The sequence below is a fragment of the Saimiri boliviensis genome, chromosome 4 (genome assembly GCF_048565385.1).
Source record: "Saimiri boliviensis isolate mSaiBol1 chromosome 4, mSaiBol1.pri, whole genome shotgun sequence".
NCBI classification, from domain to species: domain Eukaryota; kingdom Metazoa; phylum Chordata; class Mammalia; order Primates; family Cebidae; genus Saimiri; species Saimiri boliviensis.
The window spans coordinates 59,766,201-59,785,130 of record NC_133452.1 but is presented as its reverse complement, the minus strand read 5'-3'; the positions used below and the strand labels follow the sequence as shown (position 1 = coordinate 59,785,130).

At 37.6% G+C, this 18,930-nt stretch overlaps 1 protein-coding gene across 2 annotated transcripts in view; it reads left to right on the top strand.

Annotated features, from left to right (window-relative positions):
• FIG4 (FIG4 phosphoinositide 5-phosphatase) overlaps positions 1–18,930 on the top strand; it is a 127,921-nt gene that overhangs the window by 71,623 nt on the left and 37,368 nt on the right. For both annotated transcript variants that reach the window (XM_003935957.3, XM_074397610.1), the window contains exons 16-19: positions 5,565–5,703; positions 11,622–11,680; positions 12,994–13,141; positions 16,386–16,469. In XM_003935957.3, the coding sequence (XP_003936006.1) occupies positions 5,565–5,703; positions 11,622–11,680; positions 12,994–13,141; positions 16,386–16,469 (430 nt within the window). The remainder of the gene's footprint in view (positions 1–5,564; positions 5,704–11,621; positions 11,681–12,993; positions 13,142–16,385; positions 16,470–18,930) is intronic.

Below are 18,930 nucleotides of genomic sequence, written 5' to 3'. Positions count from 1 at the left end.
AAAGGGAACATGCTGAAAACATTTTAATTTATCAAGAACAGTGAGATAGCCTTCTACAGTCCTCCTTCAAACAGCAGATTTTGAGTGAATAAGCTGTATTTGGCAATAGCAGAAAGAAAACAATTGAAAAGGTGTTTTGTTTTAATAACATTTGGTTTTTTTCACCATTATATTATGTTTTATTCTTCACAGTAAAAATATCACTCAGTACAGTTATACTTTGATACAGTTTTATCCTGGTACAATAGATGTTAGAATAATGAGGCCAAAATAAACTTGTTAATGAGAAAAAGAAAGAAATCATTTCTGAAGTGCTAACTAGGAGAGAGAAATTTAAAAAGGCATTAATAAAATAAAATCTACTTATTTATTTATTTAATAACTTTTTTATTGTACTTTAAGTTCTGGGATACATGTGCAGATCTTGCAGGATTGCTGCATAGGTACACACACGCCATGGTGGTTTGCTGTCTCCATCCCCCCATCACCAACATCAGGTATTTCTCCCAATGTTATCCCTCCCCAACCTCCTCACCCCCTACTGTCCCTGTCCCTCCCTAGCTCCCCACACCCCAACAGACCACAGTGTGTGATGTTCCCCTCCCTGGGCCCATGTGTTCTCATTGTTCACCACCTGCCTATGAACCCTTGGTAACTCTGGCTAATGCCCAACTCTTCACCTCTCCTGCAACCAAAGCAGTTAAACGTGGCAAGAAAAAAAGGGTAATAACTTACTACTCTCAGTTTAAACAGACTACAGTTCTCCAAAGGACAGCTGACAATTCTGTGACATTTGCATAGTAAGTTCATTCTCCCACTCTCCAAAATGACCATTTTATAACTTGTCCTCTCTCCTTGAACCTACAACACCTCAGTCTCAGCTGATGACCTTGCTTCATGCCTCAGTGAGAGAATAAGTTATTGGAAGGGAACTTTCTCTAACTCTTACCATCCAATTCAGAGGCTGACCTTTTCCGCACCCATAGTTTCTACCCTATATTGTATTACAATGCTCGTAGTGGCCCTGCTCCATCTTAAGTCAAGCCCTGCCTTTTTCGTTGAATCCCACGCCTTCTTTGTTCCCTAATTATATGCTCATTGCTGTACGTCATCAGTATCTCCCTCTCTCGTTCATTGTTACCATTAACATAAAAGCGCACCTTAGCCTTTTCCTTCCAGCTATTCCTAATCCCACATCCCCTCCAGCTACGGTCCTATTTTTCTGCTCTTGTGAGCAAAATCTCTTTACAGAGTTGTTTTCACCCTGTTTTCTCCACCTGCTCCACTTAGCAACTGCCCTGCCATGACAGGGAAGCTGTGCTTGTCCAGGTCCCCAACAATCCCCGCATTGCCAAATCTGATGTTTACTTTTCTGACTCCATCTTGCTCAACCTTTCAACAGCTTTCATCACAGTTGACCACTTCCTCTTTCTTGAAACTCACTCTGGGATCTCTCAATGAGATATTGAGATCTCTCTCAATAGGAGAGAGCCTCAGTCTCCTATTGACTTCCCCTGCCCTGTTTCTAAACCCTTCTCTTCTCTTTTACACTTTTGTCCTAGGGTAATCACATTCAGCTTTTGACCACCATGTATTTGACACTCAGATTTTTGTCTCTAACTTCTCATGAACTGCAGACTCATTTATCCAAATGTCTACCTAGCATCTCCTCTGGGATATTGAATTAGTTTTTCATCATTGCCATGACAAATTACTATGAACTCAGTCATTTAAAACAATACCCATTATCTTACAGTTTCTGAGGATCAGAAGTCTGGGACACATTACTGAGCTGTATTCTCTGCTTAGGATCTTACAAGACTAAAGTCAAAGTGATGTCACATTCATAAAATGAAGTCAAAATGTCAGCTGACCTGGGCTCTTCTCTGGAGGCTTCCTGGCTCATTCTCATTGTTGGCAGAATTCCATGAAGCTATAGGACTGATGTCCCATGTCCTTGCTGGCAGTTGACTGGGGGTCACTCTCAGTTCCTAGAGGCTGCTGCATTTGTTGACTTCTGGCCTGCTCTATTTTAAAGCCTACCACAGTGCACCAAATACATCTTGTCCCTCAAATCTCTGCCTTCCCCTTTTGCCTTCCTCTTCAACCTCTAAAGGATTAATGTGATTACAGTAGGATTTCAGGGTTTCTCTATCTTGGAGTTGATGATGAGTAACCTTAGTTACATCTGCAAAGTCCCTTTTGCCATGTAGTGGAAAATATTCATGGTATGACACTAGGGAGCAAAGGTCATGGTGGCCAAATTTCTTTCTACCACAGATATCTAGTAATAATCACAAACTTACCATTTCTGAGACAGAAACTCTTGACTCTGTCTCAAGTCTGTTTCTCCACCTGTTTTTTTCTACTTCAATACCCATTGATGAATTCAGAAAACCTGGGAATTCTCCCTGAATTACTTCTTTTCCTCATTACTGTTCTCTTGTTGGTTATACCTCCAAAATGTATCTTGTGTTTTGTCTCTACTGCTGACACACTAGTCCACACAGCCACAGCCACCATTGTTATCTGCATGGCTGCAGGGTTTTTGTTGTTGTGGTGGTTTGTTTGAGCAAGGTCTTACCCTGCCGCCCAGGTTGGAGTGCAGTGGTGCTATCACAGCTTACTGCAGCCTTGACCTCCCAGACTTAAGTGATTTTCCCACCTCAGCCTCCTGAGTGGCTGGGACCATGCTCGTCTACTTTTTTAGTATTTATTTATTTATTTATTTATTTATTTATTGTAGAGACAGGTTCTCCCTATGTTGCCCAGGCTGGTTTCCAACTTCTGGGCTCAAGTGATCCTTTCTCTTTCTCTTTCCAGGCTTCCCAGTAGTTGGGACTACAGATGTGTGCCACCATGCCTGGCTCATATTTTTTTTTATTATATTTCTAGAGACAGGACCTCCCTTTGTTGCCCAGGCTGGTCTCAATCTTGTGAGTGCAAGTGATCTGCCTGCCTCAGCCTCCCAAAGTGCTGGGATTACAGACATGAGCCTCCATGCCTGGACATTTTTTTCAACTGCTCAAGTAATATGTGTTTATTATACAAAGTACAGAATGGCTCACAAATAAATCATATCATCCCTACCTTCCAGAGATAGCCACTTGTATATTTAGGAGAACATGTTCCTTCTGGTTTTGGTATACCTGCAATTTATAATCTGCTTTTGCTCTTTTAGATAAGTAATGAATCTTTATAACCTTAAATATTCTTCTACAACATGATTTTTAGGAGCCTTATGATACTCTTTGAGAAGCATTGTAATTTAGTTATTTGTTTTGTGCATTTAGAGTCCTTCTAAACAAACATCTTTGAACATACATCTTTTTTGCATATTTTGATTTTATGAAAAGTTCAGAAGCAAATTTGTTAGGTCAGAGGGTAAAAATAATTTTTAGGGCTTAAAAAATTGCCAAATTGCCTTTCAGAAAGGAGATGACAGTTAATGTTCCCTTAGCAGAGTATGGGAGTGCCTATTTCGAAATGTATTTGCCAACTTAACAACCAGAAAAATGGTATATTGCATTAGTTGATAACTAGTGAAGTTGGAGGTGATTGTTTTATTTGCAGTCAAAAGTAGCCAGGAGAAGATCCTCAGACTTATTAGGGCTGGCCTTATGTCTTAAGCTTAGTAAGTAACCATAAACATCATAGATGTATTTTAAGTTGCAACAGGAGTACTTCTAAGAAGTCTTTCTTATGATCCTTTGAAAGAGTATTCTTTTTTTGGCTATGTTTCTCACATCTTACATTTTACCATACTTGCTAAAAATTAAAGGTAGCTGCTGTTAAAGGATGAAAGAGACTCCTTGAAAACCTGGCTGAAAAGTGCAAAGCTTCTCTAGATGATATTAAGATATTTTGAGGTACTACATAGAATCAACTATCAAGTGCTACTAAGGCTATTTAAGAAGCATAAAGAATGTAATTACTATAAGAGCAGCACGTTTACTTCTGTATTATGTAAAGAGGATACAGATTGGGGCAGTAATGTGTGCATTATTTAATGCTTGATGTTTTCTCTCAACAAGTGCAAAGAAAGTCCCCAAATGTGCTCAGCATGTAAACATATAAACACGTCCCTTTTTATGTGTTACTTTTAGCCTGAAAGATAAGTACTGTTTTAATGGAATGCTTCCTAATATCTGAAATACATGTTTGATGTACCTTATTTCATATTTTGCTCATTTACTTTTGCTGTAATGATCAAATAATCCAATGAGAACAATGTTGCTAATTTCAGGTATATCTTGTTCACCATAACTGTTGGAAGAAAATTGATTTTATAATAATGTTACCTTGTTCCAAATGCAGTCGTTTCTACTGTGCTATCTTTTTAGTCCTATGCTCATTTTTGGAAAGAGGTTATTATTTATATTGTGGATGTCTGCCACAAACTTGAATATAGAGGGCTCTGAGACAAGAATGGAAAGAAGGAAACGAGGGGCAAGAACAAAGGACACTAGGGAGGAGAATGTAGGCTGGGAAGGGTGGTTCATGAGACCACTTCAGTGCATATTATCATTTTTATCAAAAGATAATTAGGAGAAGGAAGAGGAAGTAAAACATACTTAGAGTCAGTTTTATTCATAGTATGGTTTAAAAGGTAATTTTGGAATGCTCAAATAGTTAGAGTGAGGCTGTTATCATGTGCCTTCTTTGCCTTCATTTTCAACAACAAAAGAAAATGGACCAGGCTCACAGCTGGCAGGAACAAAATATGTTGTAAACATTGTCTCTGTTAAAGAAAGGGAGAGTGTCTTTTCAAGGATTAAAAGTGGAGACAATGCAACTGACTTGTTCAAGGTTGTGCAACAGAATTTGGCTAGAAATTGGGTCATTTTATTTGTCTCTGAAGTTTCTGTCTTTGCAATTAAGTGAAAATGCATTTATTTCAGGTAACATAACAAACGGTGAGGATATATTTTCATTTTAAAAATAAAATTGCTGGCCAGACACGGTGGCTTACACCTGTAATCCCAGCACTTTGGGAGGCTAAGGTGGGCGGATCACCTGAAGTCAGGAGTTCGAGACTAGCCTGACCAACATGGAGAAACCCCGTCTCTACTTAAAATACAAATTGAGCTGGGCGTGGTGGTACATGCCTGTAATCCCAGCTACCTGGGAGGCTGAGACAGGAAAATTGCTTGAACCCAGGAGGCAGAGGTTGTAGTGAGCTGAGATCATGCCACTGCACTCCAGCCTGGCTGACAAGAGCGAGACTCCATCTCAAAAAAAATAAAATAAAATTGTTATCTAAGGTATTTACTATCTGAGTTCTTAAAGATGTTTAAGTATCCAAATTCAACAAGCAGTTTATGTTCGCTATCATCTGTATATTTTATGAGAGATATGGAACAAAGAAAAAACATATTGAAACAAGATTTTAATTCTGCTCAAAATCTTGGAAAGTATTTTAGATCGTGTGTGTATATAAAGTATTTGTATTTGTATGTATTTGTAGTATAAGTACTACTTTTGCACCACTATCTTCCTAAGACAATATTCCCTTGAGTTATATACATCAGTAATGGATTTTCTGAAATACATCTGCTTTTTAGATGCTGATAGACAAGATTCCATTAATCTCTTCCTGGGAGTTTTCCATCCCACTGAAGGGAAACCTCATCTCTGGGAACTTCCAACAGATTTTTATTTGCATCACAAAAATACCATGAGACTTTTGCCAACAAGAAGAAGGTATTTTTCTTCCTACTCTATAATATAAACTCCCATTTGGTGTAAACTTGAATATAAGGTATTTTTCATTTTGAGAAATCACAGGCTAAAGTAATTCTATTTTATTTTTTATTTTAAAAACTTTAAAAAAATGTTTGTGGGTGCATAGTAGGTGTTTATATTTATGGGGTACATGAGATGTTTTGATACAGGCATGCAATGGGAAAGAAGCACATCATGGGGAATTGGGTAGCCATCCTCTCATGCATAAAGTGGTTGGTTTTGCCACATGCTTGCGATGAGTTCCGTACTGTTGAAGTCCTGATAGTAGGTTGGGGAAAATGTGGCTAACAATTGTTTTGCATTTTCTCTAAGATATGAACTTTCAGAACTTTATTGTTGAACAGAAGTTGTAGCTCCGCTAAAGCAAACCAACAGTATTATTTTTGAGTGTTTCCTACAAACCTGAAACTCTCAAGGACTCTAAGGTGCAGGGAGTCAGTCTTAGATTTTTCAAGTGTGACATCTAAGCAGCATGTACCTTGTAATTCCAATATTCTCTCCAGCAAACAACCAGTCTCAGTGACACTGGGAAGACGGGAAGCTAGAGCAGTGCTACTAGCTAGTGTCAGATAACCATTTCCATGTCCCCACTACTCACATGCTTGAGTCACTCGCCAGTAAGGGTTATTTCGAGTACAGTTAAATTGGTAGTAATATTCTCAAAAGAAACAAACAGTTTTAACTGAAGCAGTTTAGTGTGATGCTCTGTGGTGTGAGTCTCAGGGTCAGGTAGATTTGGATTGGAATCTCTGCAGTTCTGTGGCCTGAGTCTAGTAATTTAGACTTTCTAAGCCTTATTTTCCTCCTCTGAAAAATGTAAATGCCTGGACACACCTCACAGAGTCATTGCAAAGATTTAATGAGGAGGCTCTTTAGTGTTTTTAACTAGGAGTCATGTACTATAATAATATAGTCAATTTTGCCACATGAGCAAAATGTTTTACATACCATACATGAGGTTAGAGCCTGGTCCATTGCACTCAAGGGCCTCTAATGTCAAGCTCTCCCATCATGCTCTTAGTTCACAGCATCAGTTTGATAGAGCCCTAATTTTGTGCAAAGATACCTCCCAAACACTACAGGAGTCGTTGCCAGTCTGTACTAAGTCTGCATGAGACCATGAACAACGGACAAAGTTGCAAGTACAGCTCTTGCAGTTGTTACTAAGTTCTGTGTTGCTTCGAGAATACTTAAAATACTGGGAAGATCTCAGAGTTTATATGTTTCTTAAATTTATTCTTATCAATGCATATTACTGGGATAAATAACTTAATATGTGAGCTTACTCTCCCTATAAATGGAGCACTGCTAGTTTTTACATTAAATTTATTATTAATAAAATATTACTTACATGAATTTTTGCTGACAGAAAATTTGGAACTGTTTATTTGGTGAGGGATGGATATAAGGACCTATATTTATATTTACTGATGACAGTTAACTATAGGTAAATGTGGTTGATTTTCAGAAATTTTATATTACCTTAAAGTATTGAAGGTATTTAGATACAGTTTGAGAACAGTCAAAACTGAATTTTCCACTGTAGAAATTAGTTATGTATTATAAGTATTTAAACTCCTTGCTTACCTTGAGTTACATAACAAAGGCAGGTGGTTTTGGAGCTTATATGTGGGAATAAAAGGAAGCTTGTATTACATCCCCATTTTCCAAAAAAGGAAATTGAGGTACAGAGATAATGTCTTGGCTAAGATTATTCAGTTAGATGATTCAGTGAGAATCAGCTCTAAGCCTACCACTGAAAATAAAATTGTATTAAAGTGTATGATACGGCTTACTCAGTTGATTTAGATCTCCTTTTTTGTCTTTTGTTTTTCCCTCTAGAATATCAAAATTCTGAAAACTGCTTTTTATTTTTTGGCATCAGGGGAAGAGGGAATTGATACTGCTTATAAACAGTTTTTATAAATACTGTAAGCTAAATTTCAGTGTTTTTTAAAAAATTTCTAGTGTCATGCACCTGTACAGGTTATTTTGCTGACAGTTAAAGCAGCATTACAGTTCTCAAAAGAAATCAACAGTTTAGCCAGAGGCAGTAACAGGACAAGAGCACAGAGCTCAGGCTCAGGTAGAGCTGAGTTGGAATTTCTGCAAGTGTGTGGCCAGCAACCCATTAACCTCTCAGCCTCGTTTTCTCACCTATAAAATGGAGATGACTATACACACCTCGTAGGGTCATTGAGGCTTAAAAGGGAAAGTATATGGAAAGTACTTAATACTAGGTCTGACACAGAATAAACCCAGTAGTGAAATAGCCAGGCTCTGGAAAGCCTGCCTCCAGTTAATACCTGGTCTCATTCTGTTTCCACATCATTAAAATAGAGATAATAATAGTACCTAACTTACAAGTTTCTCTGAGAATCAGATGATATAATATAAATGCTTAGCAATTAGCAAATCCAATAGGTGTTAGTATTGTTACTAGCTTTTGTTTATTTGTTTTTGAGTCATAGTCTGGCTCTGTCACCCAGCTGGAGTGCAGTAGTGTGATCTCAGTCCAGTGCAGCTTCTGCCTCCCAGGGGTCAAGCCATCTTCCCACCTTAGCCTCCCAAGTAGCTGGGACCACAGGTGGACACCACCACACCCAGATAATTTTTGTATTTTTATTACAGATGGAGCTTCACCATCTTAGCCAGGCTGGTCTTGAACTCCTGACCTTATGATCCACCTGCCTTGGCCTCCCAAAGTGCTCACAGGTGTGAGCCATTGCAGCCAGTGTTTTTAGCATGTGCCACTGCTGCTCTGCCATATTTGCACCATTCTTGTCATGTTATATATGTTTTGCCTACTTCCAAAAAAAGTACTGAAATGTGTATCCTTTAATGAGTATTTCTAACTTTGTAGTTTCTTCAGATTTAATCAGCTGGCCATCTTGATCCTGATATAAGTACTTAGTGAAAATTGTTGAGTACAGTAGGGTAAATGGCAGAGCCTGTTGGTTTCTATCCACAGACAACAACTTCCATGTAACATTGTTTGGTGCTTTTAGTTGTAATCATTTAAACAGCTGTAAGTTCACTTAACTATACTGTTGTCCTGCCCACATTTCTCTCTCTTGTACACAAATATTGATTGCTTTGCTGACATTTATGAATGTTTCAGAGGGTTCCAAAGTTAGCTAGGGAAATTAAAGACAGTCTTTAAAAATTTTCTCTGACCTTCCTATGGAACTGAGAACTCTTCATACTAGGAACTGAAAAAGCAAAGAGAATCTGACTCACTGGCTTTTTTGTATGCAAAGGAAGAAGTGGCACTAACTTACAGTCTCCTGTTTTCTGATCTCTTGTCCCAAAGCAAGTCTCTGACCCAGTCCAGTGTTCCTTCTCTGGATAAATGTACCTGGTAGTGGAGGTGGTAAAGATTCCCCTATCCTGGGCTTAGTTGTCTTAGATGCTCTGATCTTCCATCCATTTTAGCTTATCTTCCCCAAGGCAGGTATTTATCATGGGCTTCTTTGCTTCTGAGACTCACCCAAAAGACCTGGAAACTTTTAAAAGTGTTGTTAAATTGCTTCATATTGCTAAGGGAAATACAATTTAGTAATTTTTTAAAGAAGTGTATGGCCTGGTCTTAAATCACAAATACATGATTATCTTTTACTTCTTGTTCACCACAAGAATTCTGAGTTAAAATGCATTTTTTTATAAGGTCTACTTCTTCCTAGACAAGCTGATTGTAAGCAATGTTCTTTAGGGAATTTCTAATGTACTCGTAACTTCTCTACTTTCTTCCTCTGCCAGGGTTAGATCATCACAGAATTAGATTTACTCAGATGCATGCGTACATCCCTCTTAAACAGTTAGCACATGTCTTTTTCATTCCTCTGATCTGAGAGTCTGATTTTCCTATCAGGAAAGGAAATGATATTAGCCTAGTGTGGCTTGTTTTGTGAATATATGTGAATTCAGAGAATGCATCGGCCATCTTTTTAGGTCACTTACAACATGTCTCTATCTCATACTTGATTATGTTATCTTGGTGGAATCCACGTCACTTGTTGATGTCTGGGTTTGGAATCTGTCATCCTCTCAGTTCTAAGCATCAAGACTCCTCTCATCCTCAGCAACATGGCCCATGTTTGCCTATGTAACAAACGTGCACATTCTGCACATGTACCCCAGAACTTAATAAAAGTTGAGGAAAAGTAAATAAATAAATTCTGCTAAATGTAAAAAAATAAAGACTGCATTTACTCATTTCCAGTATCAGCTCCATGTTTCACTGTTCCTTAAATATTATTGATCTCAGCTATAGTAGGACGCTGGCCTGCTTGTAGAGATGATTAGCGCTTCCTTCTGTCTTCTGGGTTGTACACAGTTCTCTCTTATCTTGTGTTTTTTTTCTTTCAGTTGTGAAACTTGTTATGGCTAGGGAGGATAGAAACAGTACTGGAATTAAGTAGCTCTACTTTCTCTGTCATTATTTTCAGCATGGCACTTTCAGCACATAGAGCAGTGTCTGACACATAGCAGGTGTTTAATAAATGTGGAATGACTGAATGAATTCTTCACAAGCAGCAGCCTATCCTTGCTCTGTTCTTTTCATATTCAAAGCCTCGTTATTGAAAAGGGGTTGTAGGGCCTGCCCCTTTGGTTTTGCTCAGGAGCTTGTCTTAGATGCAGAATCTCAGACCCCACCTACTGAATCATCTGCCTTTTAACAAGGTCCCAAAGTGATTCACATGTACATTGAATTTTGAGTAGCACTGCTGTAAAGCAGTACTTCAGTCTAAAACAAAACTTTAAGAATCTTTCCTATTAGAACAGTGATTTGCCCTGCACAATTCATTAGGCTTCATACTCCTTTTTTCATCATTAGTGGTTGCGTATTTCTGCTTGCCATCTCTAGGAGAGTTCCCTATGTTGCCAATTTCATTTGGATACTTTCCCATTGTTTCCTAATCAGGATTATTCAAGATTGTAATTTCAGCATTATATTTTTAGAAAGTCTTTCATTTATATTAAATTCTCTTTTTAGCAATTTTTGGCTATAGGCTCTTCTTTAAATCTTTAGAAATCTGGTTTTTAAAAAAATTATTGATGTACTGTTTCACATTCTCCTTCCTAATTCTCATGAGCTTTGACATACAGCACTTTTCCTCTAAATATTCATTTCATTAGAATTTGATTGAGAATTAAATTAGGTGTTCAGAGAGAAGGCCGCTTAGGATTCTTTCAGATTCGCTGCTTATAGCAGATGAGCCTTCTAGCAGAAATCCAAAACAGATGACATTCTTTACTCTTACTCTAACTAGCCTCTGTAATCAAGTAGTGCATATTTACAGTTAAAGAATAGCAGGATCTGTACTGCTTTGTAAGGGAACTTGTTCGTTAGGACTGTCCCATTTATTCCTTGATGATTTTGCTTAACTGTTTTAACTATACACACAGATGTATACACATACAGCAGAGTAGATTCTGACTATCAGATAACTACACAAAAGGGAATCCTGGTTGTAGGACGTGGGTCAAGGTCCCACTGCTCACCTGGTGGCAGAGTAAGTTACTGTAGGCACAGTCCCTGAGAGAAGTTAACAGCAGTTCATAGAGTCAGCTTATTACATGCTAATCCTTTTTAGCTAAAAGTAAGTAACATCAGAGCTTCTTGACTGTCAGGTGTATTCATGGCATTTTTGTAGATCTGTGACGTAGTTGAAGGAAGAAAGGGGTTGGGAAGGGAATTACCATATTTGAAGACTTACTGCATCAAAAGTTTTACAAACATGTTTTAAAAAGGAAAAAAATTAACTTCGAATTAGGAGGAAACATGTTAGACCATATAAATTCTTTTATCCAGTAAAGTGTAGAAAACCAACATTTACATTTGGTTCATCTTTTTAAAAATTTTTATTTTTTAGTTATACTTACTGGTGGACCCCAGAGGTGATAAAGCATTTACCATTGCCGTATGATGAAGGTAGGTAAATGTTTGTGTTTTAGTTTTTACACTAACGTATTTTTGGAATTATACCTAAACGAACTTGAAACATTAAATCCTTTGCACATGGTATTTTATTAGAAAGAAATGAATGGCTGTTCAGTATTATGTTGCTGCTTTAATAGATAGGGGATTGTATAATGTCTCCTAGCTTCTTAAAGGACAGTAATTATACTTCTTTTTATCTATGTAGGCCAATACCTTGTATAGTGTCTTATAATTATGTATGTTTCTCAAATATTTAGTCAATAAAATATGATCTATCAGCTCATCACTTTAAATTAGTACTGCTTATATTTCTACGTATTTTGGGGGAATGTGAAGGAAATAAGGACCCATTCACAAGAACTTAAAAATGTTTTTCCTGTGCTAAGCAGTGGAGAAAGGTACAGATATATGTATAACAGTACATTTAGTCACATTTAATTTAAATTTTTTAATAACTTAGTCACATTTAAATTAAATTTTATTAATTTGTCAGAGAGGTAGAAAAATTCTATATTAAAGGAATACCCTCAAGTGTATAATACATTAGAATGATGTTTCCAAATTTAAATAATTGCCCAATTTTAAATACAGTTAGTTCTGCCTCTGTTACTAATTCCCCTGATCTTGGGCAAGTTCATTTTCCACTTGGTAAAGGGTTACTAGCAAAATCTTCTGCAAATCTGGGACGCTTCAGTTGAGGACTCCAGCTAGTCATGGTTCATCATCCCAACTTTGGGTGGGGAGGCCCATAAAGAAAGATCACAAAGAATCATTGGTTCTTATTAAGTTATAAATTCATTTTGGAAGGTATTTGTAACTTGAAATTCTGGGCAAAATTATTAGTCATATTGCCAAGAAGGTTTAGTTTTTCTGGAAGAAAGGAAAGGATTTTCACTATCTAACACTGGCTATTAACAGAATTTGAAATATAAAGGGAAACTTAGGGAAAAAGCTATATAGTTTTTAGCTAAAATGCAGAGGGCATTTGTTTAAGAGCAAAAAAGAATTTAAGGAGGCCCCTCTAAATAACTCCCTGCCACTACTGGACTTCCTGAGGCCCTCCTGCCTCCTTAGAGCTGGCTGAACTCAGCTTTGCATTGCATTTTCTCTGCGTCCATCTCATCTCTTTTCTAACTGTGTAAGTGTCAGAGGCAGGAGTTCAGCCTATTCAGGACTGTATCCCCCACAGCACTGTCTGTGAACACAGCTTATCACAGCACTGTCTGTGAACACAGTTGATATTATGGAAATGTTTGCTTGATGTAACCTCAGACTTTTAGAGTAACATGCAGTATCTCTCTCAGTTATCTGTGCTGCCAACTTAAAGAAGTTGATGGTGAAGACATTCCACAAATATGAAGAAGAGATTGATATCCATAATGAGTTCTTTCGGCCGTATGAGTTGAGCAGTTTTGATGATACCTTCTGCTTGGCTATGACAAGCTCAGCACGGTATGTTTGGGTACTCTGATACTGTAAGTATGTGGGAACTGTAGTTTTCCTAGTGTGTATATGTATGTCTGTCTTTACCAGAAATCCATTCTGTAGGCCTTCTGTCAGGTGGGTAATCAGCCTTTGTTTGAATACCTCCTGTGATGGGGAGCCCACTACTTTAAGAGGCAGCCCCTTCTATTGTTCTCCTGACAGTTGGAGTCAATTTCTCCCCTTTGATACGTTGAAATCTGCCTCCTATTAGCCCTAGTTTGCCATTTGGAATAAACTCAAGTTTTTTTCATTGGACATAGAAATTGAGAGTTGACATAAATTAGTGGGAAAAGCATCATCTTTGGTACTAGAAAGGCTAGGATGTGAATTTTAGTTCAGCTACTTCCTGTGTGACCTTGAGAAAAATTTCCAGCTTACCTGAGCCTTATTTTCTTAGTCAGTCTCTCTCTCTCTCTCTCTCTCTCTCTCTCTCTCTCTCTGTCTCTCTCTCTCTTCCCACCGCCCCCACCCCTGCACACACATTTCCCCCAGGTTCTTTTGTAGTACCTTGTACAGGCAAGTGATTAATAAATGGTAGCTATTATTACCATTTTTATTAGTCACAGGACAAATCTAGTTCCTCTTCAGTCTGACAGCCTCCAGATATTTGAGGAAGCAATATTAATTTCTTCAGTGTAAATATCCTCCATTTTTTCTTCCATAACTTATGTGGCTTGGTTTCCATTCTCTCTTTCTCCTAGTTGCTCACCTTTGGACATATTCCATTTTCTGTATCTCTTTTAGAATTTGATGGGACCCTTTAGGAAAAATTGTGGAACCAGAATAAGAAAAGTGCACAAAGAAAATTGCTTATTATATTTTTACTAAAATTTAAATTTTTGTATTTCACATTTTCTTCAGATGTAGTATTTATATGCTTATACTTTATGTGATACATATAGAAACATATTCTGTGGTTTTGTTTCCTAGAAATCACTCTACATTTTGCTTCAGTTTCAGATAGGAACAGTTTGAAATTCTTCCTTGCTTGATTTTTCAATTAAACTTGTTAATATTCAGCAGTTTTAACTATAAGAACTTTGACATTTCTAGAAGTTTTCAACTCAGCAAAAGATAAATGACATTATATATGTATATATATATGTGTTTATATATGTCTAAACTCTGACTTCACATCTTTGATAGGTTCTTGGAAACTGACTTTAAGTGAAATGAGGTTGAAAAAAAATGACATTATTTAAGGACCTGCTACACCAGGCATCCCCAAACTATGGCCAGCAGGCCGCATGCGGCCCCCTGAGGCCATTTATCCGGCCCCCCGCTGCACTTCAGGAAGGGGCACCTCTTTCATTGGTGGTCAGTGAGAGGAGCACAGTATGTGGCGGCCCTCCAATTGTCTGAGGGACAGTGAACTGGCCCCCTGTGTAAAAAGTTTGGGGATGCCTGGGCTACACTGTTTCACTTGAAGTCGCAGTTTCCAAGAACCTATTGATGACATTGAGGATTTATAATTGTATTTTTAGTGGCTTGTTCTATAAAGTCACTGCAAACACTGAATTAGTAAATACTGAACCATTGCTCCTAAGGGAACTACAGGATTAGATTCCTGAGAGCCTTTGGCCACATTGTATTTGTCAACCAATAAATAAATAACCTAGTTTTGTGTGTATTTTTGTTTAAAGACAGAAACATATTTAATATACAATCAGTCCCTGTTTTAGAATGATTCAACTTATGATTTTTCAGCTTTACAGTGGTGCAAAAGTTACATGCATTAGGTAGAAACTGTACTTCGAATTTTGAATTTTGATTCAAAATTCTTTATAATAACTTTACTGTAAAACAGGCTTTGTGTTAGATGATTTTGCACAACTATGGGCTAATGTAAATGTTCTGAGCACATTTAAGGTAGGCTACACAAAGCTATGATGTGCAGTAGGTTAGATGTACTAAATACATTTTCAGGTTACTATGGGTTTATCAGGAAGTAACCCCCATCCTAAGTTGAGGAGCATCTGTATATTGTTGATTTATTAACATAACACTCACGGCCAACAGCACCGTAACTTATCCCTGAATGAAGCTTATCTAACATACATGTTTCCTCTGTCAGGTACATCACCACTTTCTTGTGCTTAGAAACACTAAACAGCTTCAGCATTATGTGTAGGAGCCATCTTAAATAGCAAGATCACCAAAAAAAAGCACCAAAAATGTGAAAAACATGGTGTTAAATAGACTGTGAAAAAGACAATTATGATACAAGAGCAGAAATTAAGAAGCAGAGTACCCCTTGTTCACCCCTATGTCTGCAAATGACTGTGAAAGTATCACGAAGGTTGATTTGAGGGTTACAAGTACACACTAGTGAGTAAGCAAACTCACAAACATGGAATCTACCAATGAAAAAGATCAATTGTATATGTTCAAAAAGAAATAAAAAAATTAAGGCAGTTACATCTTTAAAACATTTTCAAACTGTTGAAATAGTGATTTTAGGCCAGATTCAAGATTACTTTCTTTTCCTTCAAATAATGTGATACTCAGTCACACACTTGGAGCAGTGTCCTTGCCAGAAGCCAGGAGTCTTATCCAATAGAAATCCTGGGACTGTTGCCTTTTTGGCATCTGCTACGGAATCTGGTCTGACTTTAGCAGTAACAGTGAGGTGGCCCTTGCATAATGTGGAAGAAGCTTTAGCTTATCTCAGTAAGTGGTGAATTTAAAAAGTTTCTATTTAAAGTGTTCCAACAGTATTTTAATGAATTAACCTTAGCCTCATGAGGTAGATGTTGGTATTTCAGTTCATAGCACTGTGTTTTTGATCATAATGTCTACCCCCTTAGGTGGTATAGCTTAAAAATATTATCCATGAAACTGAACAGCTTAGTGTTTTGTCATTGGCCTTTAGGAATTTCAATTTTACCTGAGAACTAATCATGATATATAACCAGATTAACCAGATGGTGTACATCTTAGCAGATGTCAACACTGTTACAGCAGATGAGATTTTAAATTCAAAACTACTGGGCCTCATGGTCATAGAGAATTCCCAATTAAGACTGATAATGTTGAAATTACCTAGTGCTGTTAATTCATGTTTTATGTCCCTGAGCAGTTGGCTTGGAATATATAATATGTAACTCCTAGAGTTAAGAAAGAATATTATAAGAGTGTGAACTGAGATGGAAGCCAATATCATTTGGATGGGCAGTAATTCATATGTAATTGTTTTTTCACTTTTCTTTAGTGACTTTATGCCTAAGACTGTTGGAATTGATCCAAGTCCATTTACTGTGCGTAAACCAGATGAAACTGGAAAATCAGTATTGGGGTAAGATTTGTGTGTAAAATGAAACTTTAAAGATTTGTGTAAAAGAATAGTACTTGCAGTATGATGATTTTCACCAAAAACTAATAACTTCAGGTCACATAAAGCTTATTTATAGCACTGGAATCTCTAAGGTGTTCAATACTGAAAGTAGAATTTATGGGAGTTTCAGCAATACTGTGCATTTTATTGTTTTAAATTGGGAATATACAGATGACATAAAGGCAGGTGACAGATATTATGTCTTATGAATAACTCAGCATTATCTGTTTTCCAACATGAAATAGTTAAGTAAAAATGTATATTTACTGCATTTATTTTGTTGGCATCCTCAGTAACAAAAAATCAAATATATCCTGGTACAGAACTTAGTAGATTTTTCTGTATATTACTATAACATTATATTGAGGGAGACTTTTATTCAATCCAGTGAAGAAGACGACGTATCATGTTTGCATCTTAATGCTTCAGAGACTCAAGTGAAATGTGTTGTTTTCTGGCATGAGAACCTCTTTCTTCTCTACTGACCTACCTAGTCTCAGTGATAGATTTCTTCTAGGCTCTGGTGAAATACCCCAGCCAGACTGCAGATACAGAGTCCTAATTTGTAGTTGGGTATGTGTATAGAATCTTAATTGTATTCTAGCTATGTGTGATTTATCCAATACTGTGTTGTGTGTGTGTGTGTGTGTGTGTGTGTGTGTGTGTGTATGTGTATATATATTCTAGAAACACTATTTCTGTGGCTTATGTATATAGCATTTAAATAGCTCATGTGAGGCCCTGATCAGATGCTATAAGGAATTTAAAAGAAGAAAGGTCTTCAGGAATTTGGAATTCGGGGAATTCCTATGACAAATAAGTAAATGACCCAGCTGTGTTAGGGTATAGCACAGAAATGCTACCAACTTTAATTTTTAGTTGCAAAAGGTCAGAGACTTCTTGTTTTCTGCAATATCTAACCCATGGTCACATAAAATTGCATTTTCCTTTCCTAGAACATTTCAGAATATTATGATATTTTTGACTCCTTACAGATAATTTTTTTTTTTTTTTTTTGAGATGGAGTTTCGCTTTTGTTACCCAGGCTGGAGTGCAATAGCTTGATCTTGGCTCACTGCAACCTCCGCCTCCTGGGTTCAAGTAGGAGGATGTTGCAGTTCTCCTGCCTCAGCCTCCCAAGTAGCTGGGACTACAGGCACAGCTAATTTTTATATTTTTAGTAGAGACGGGTTTTCACCTTGTTGACCAGGATGGTCTCAACCTCTTGACCTTGTAATCCACCTGCTTTGGCCTCCCAAAGTGCTGGGATTATAAGTGTGAGCCACTGCGCCTGGCCTAGATAATTTTTTAAAGAGTGATATATTTAACATTTTCATAAAGCAAAAAGTATTACTATAAATTTTTTTCTGAATTTAAAAAACAGCATTCTGAGAGATTGAAGATGGCCGATTACTGGCAGCTCAGGATTGTAGCTCCCAGAAAAAGCACACAGAAAGAGAGGACGCCACACTTTCAGATGAATTTTTGTTGTCCACAGACCAGGAGATTCCTAGTGGAGGAGCCCCACAGGTTGCCAGCGTGACTCTTGTGGCCGGCGCTGCGGTTTTCTGTGCAGAGTGAACGGGACTGCGTCCCCTTTTGATCGACGTTTGGAGCTCTGGGAAGGCAGAGTCGTCCACTTACCTGATTGAAAAAGGGATTCAAGAGGGAAGCCAGACCGGAGATTCCCAAGCAGAAAAGCACCAAGAATCTTAATGCTGCTGTTTTAGCCAGCGCAGTGGGTTGCTCAGATTTCAGCGCTGGGAATCAAGTTGGATGTCCACTCAGAGACCTAATTTGAAAGTTGGCAATCACAAAGTCGACAGATGGATAAACTTACAGTGATGGGAAGAAACCAGCGTGAAAAGATTGAGAATACCCAGAATCAGAATGCCTCTCCTATAGGGGATCACAGTTCCTCATCATCAAGGGAACAAGGCCTGATGGAGAACGAGTGCATTCCATTAACAGATTTAGGCTTCAGAAGGTGGATAATAAGGAACTTTCATGAGCTAAAAGAACATGTTCTAACCCAATGTAAAGAAACTAAGAACTTTGAAAAAAGGTTTGACGAAATGCTAATGAGAATAGACAATTTAGAAACGAAAATAAGTGAACTAATGGAACTGAAGAATACGAGAACTTCGCGAAGTATTCAGTCGAATTGATCAAGCAGAAGAAAGGATATCAGAGGTCGAAGACCTACTTAATGAAATAAAATGAGAAGACAAGATTCAAGAAGAAAGAGTAAAAAGGAATGAGCAAAGTCTCCAAGAAATATGGGACTATGTGAAAAGACCTAATTTACGTCTGATAGGTGTACCCGAATGTCATGAAGAGAATGAATCCAAGTTGGAAAATATTCTTCAGGATATTATTCAGGAAAACTTTCCTAACCTAGTAAGGCAGAACAATATTCAAC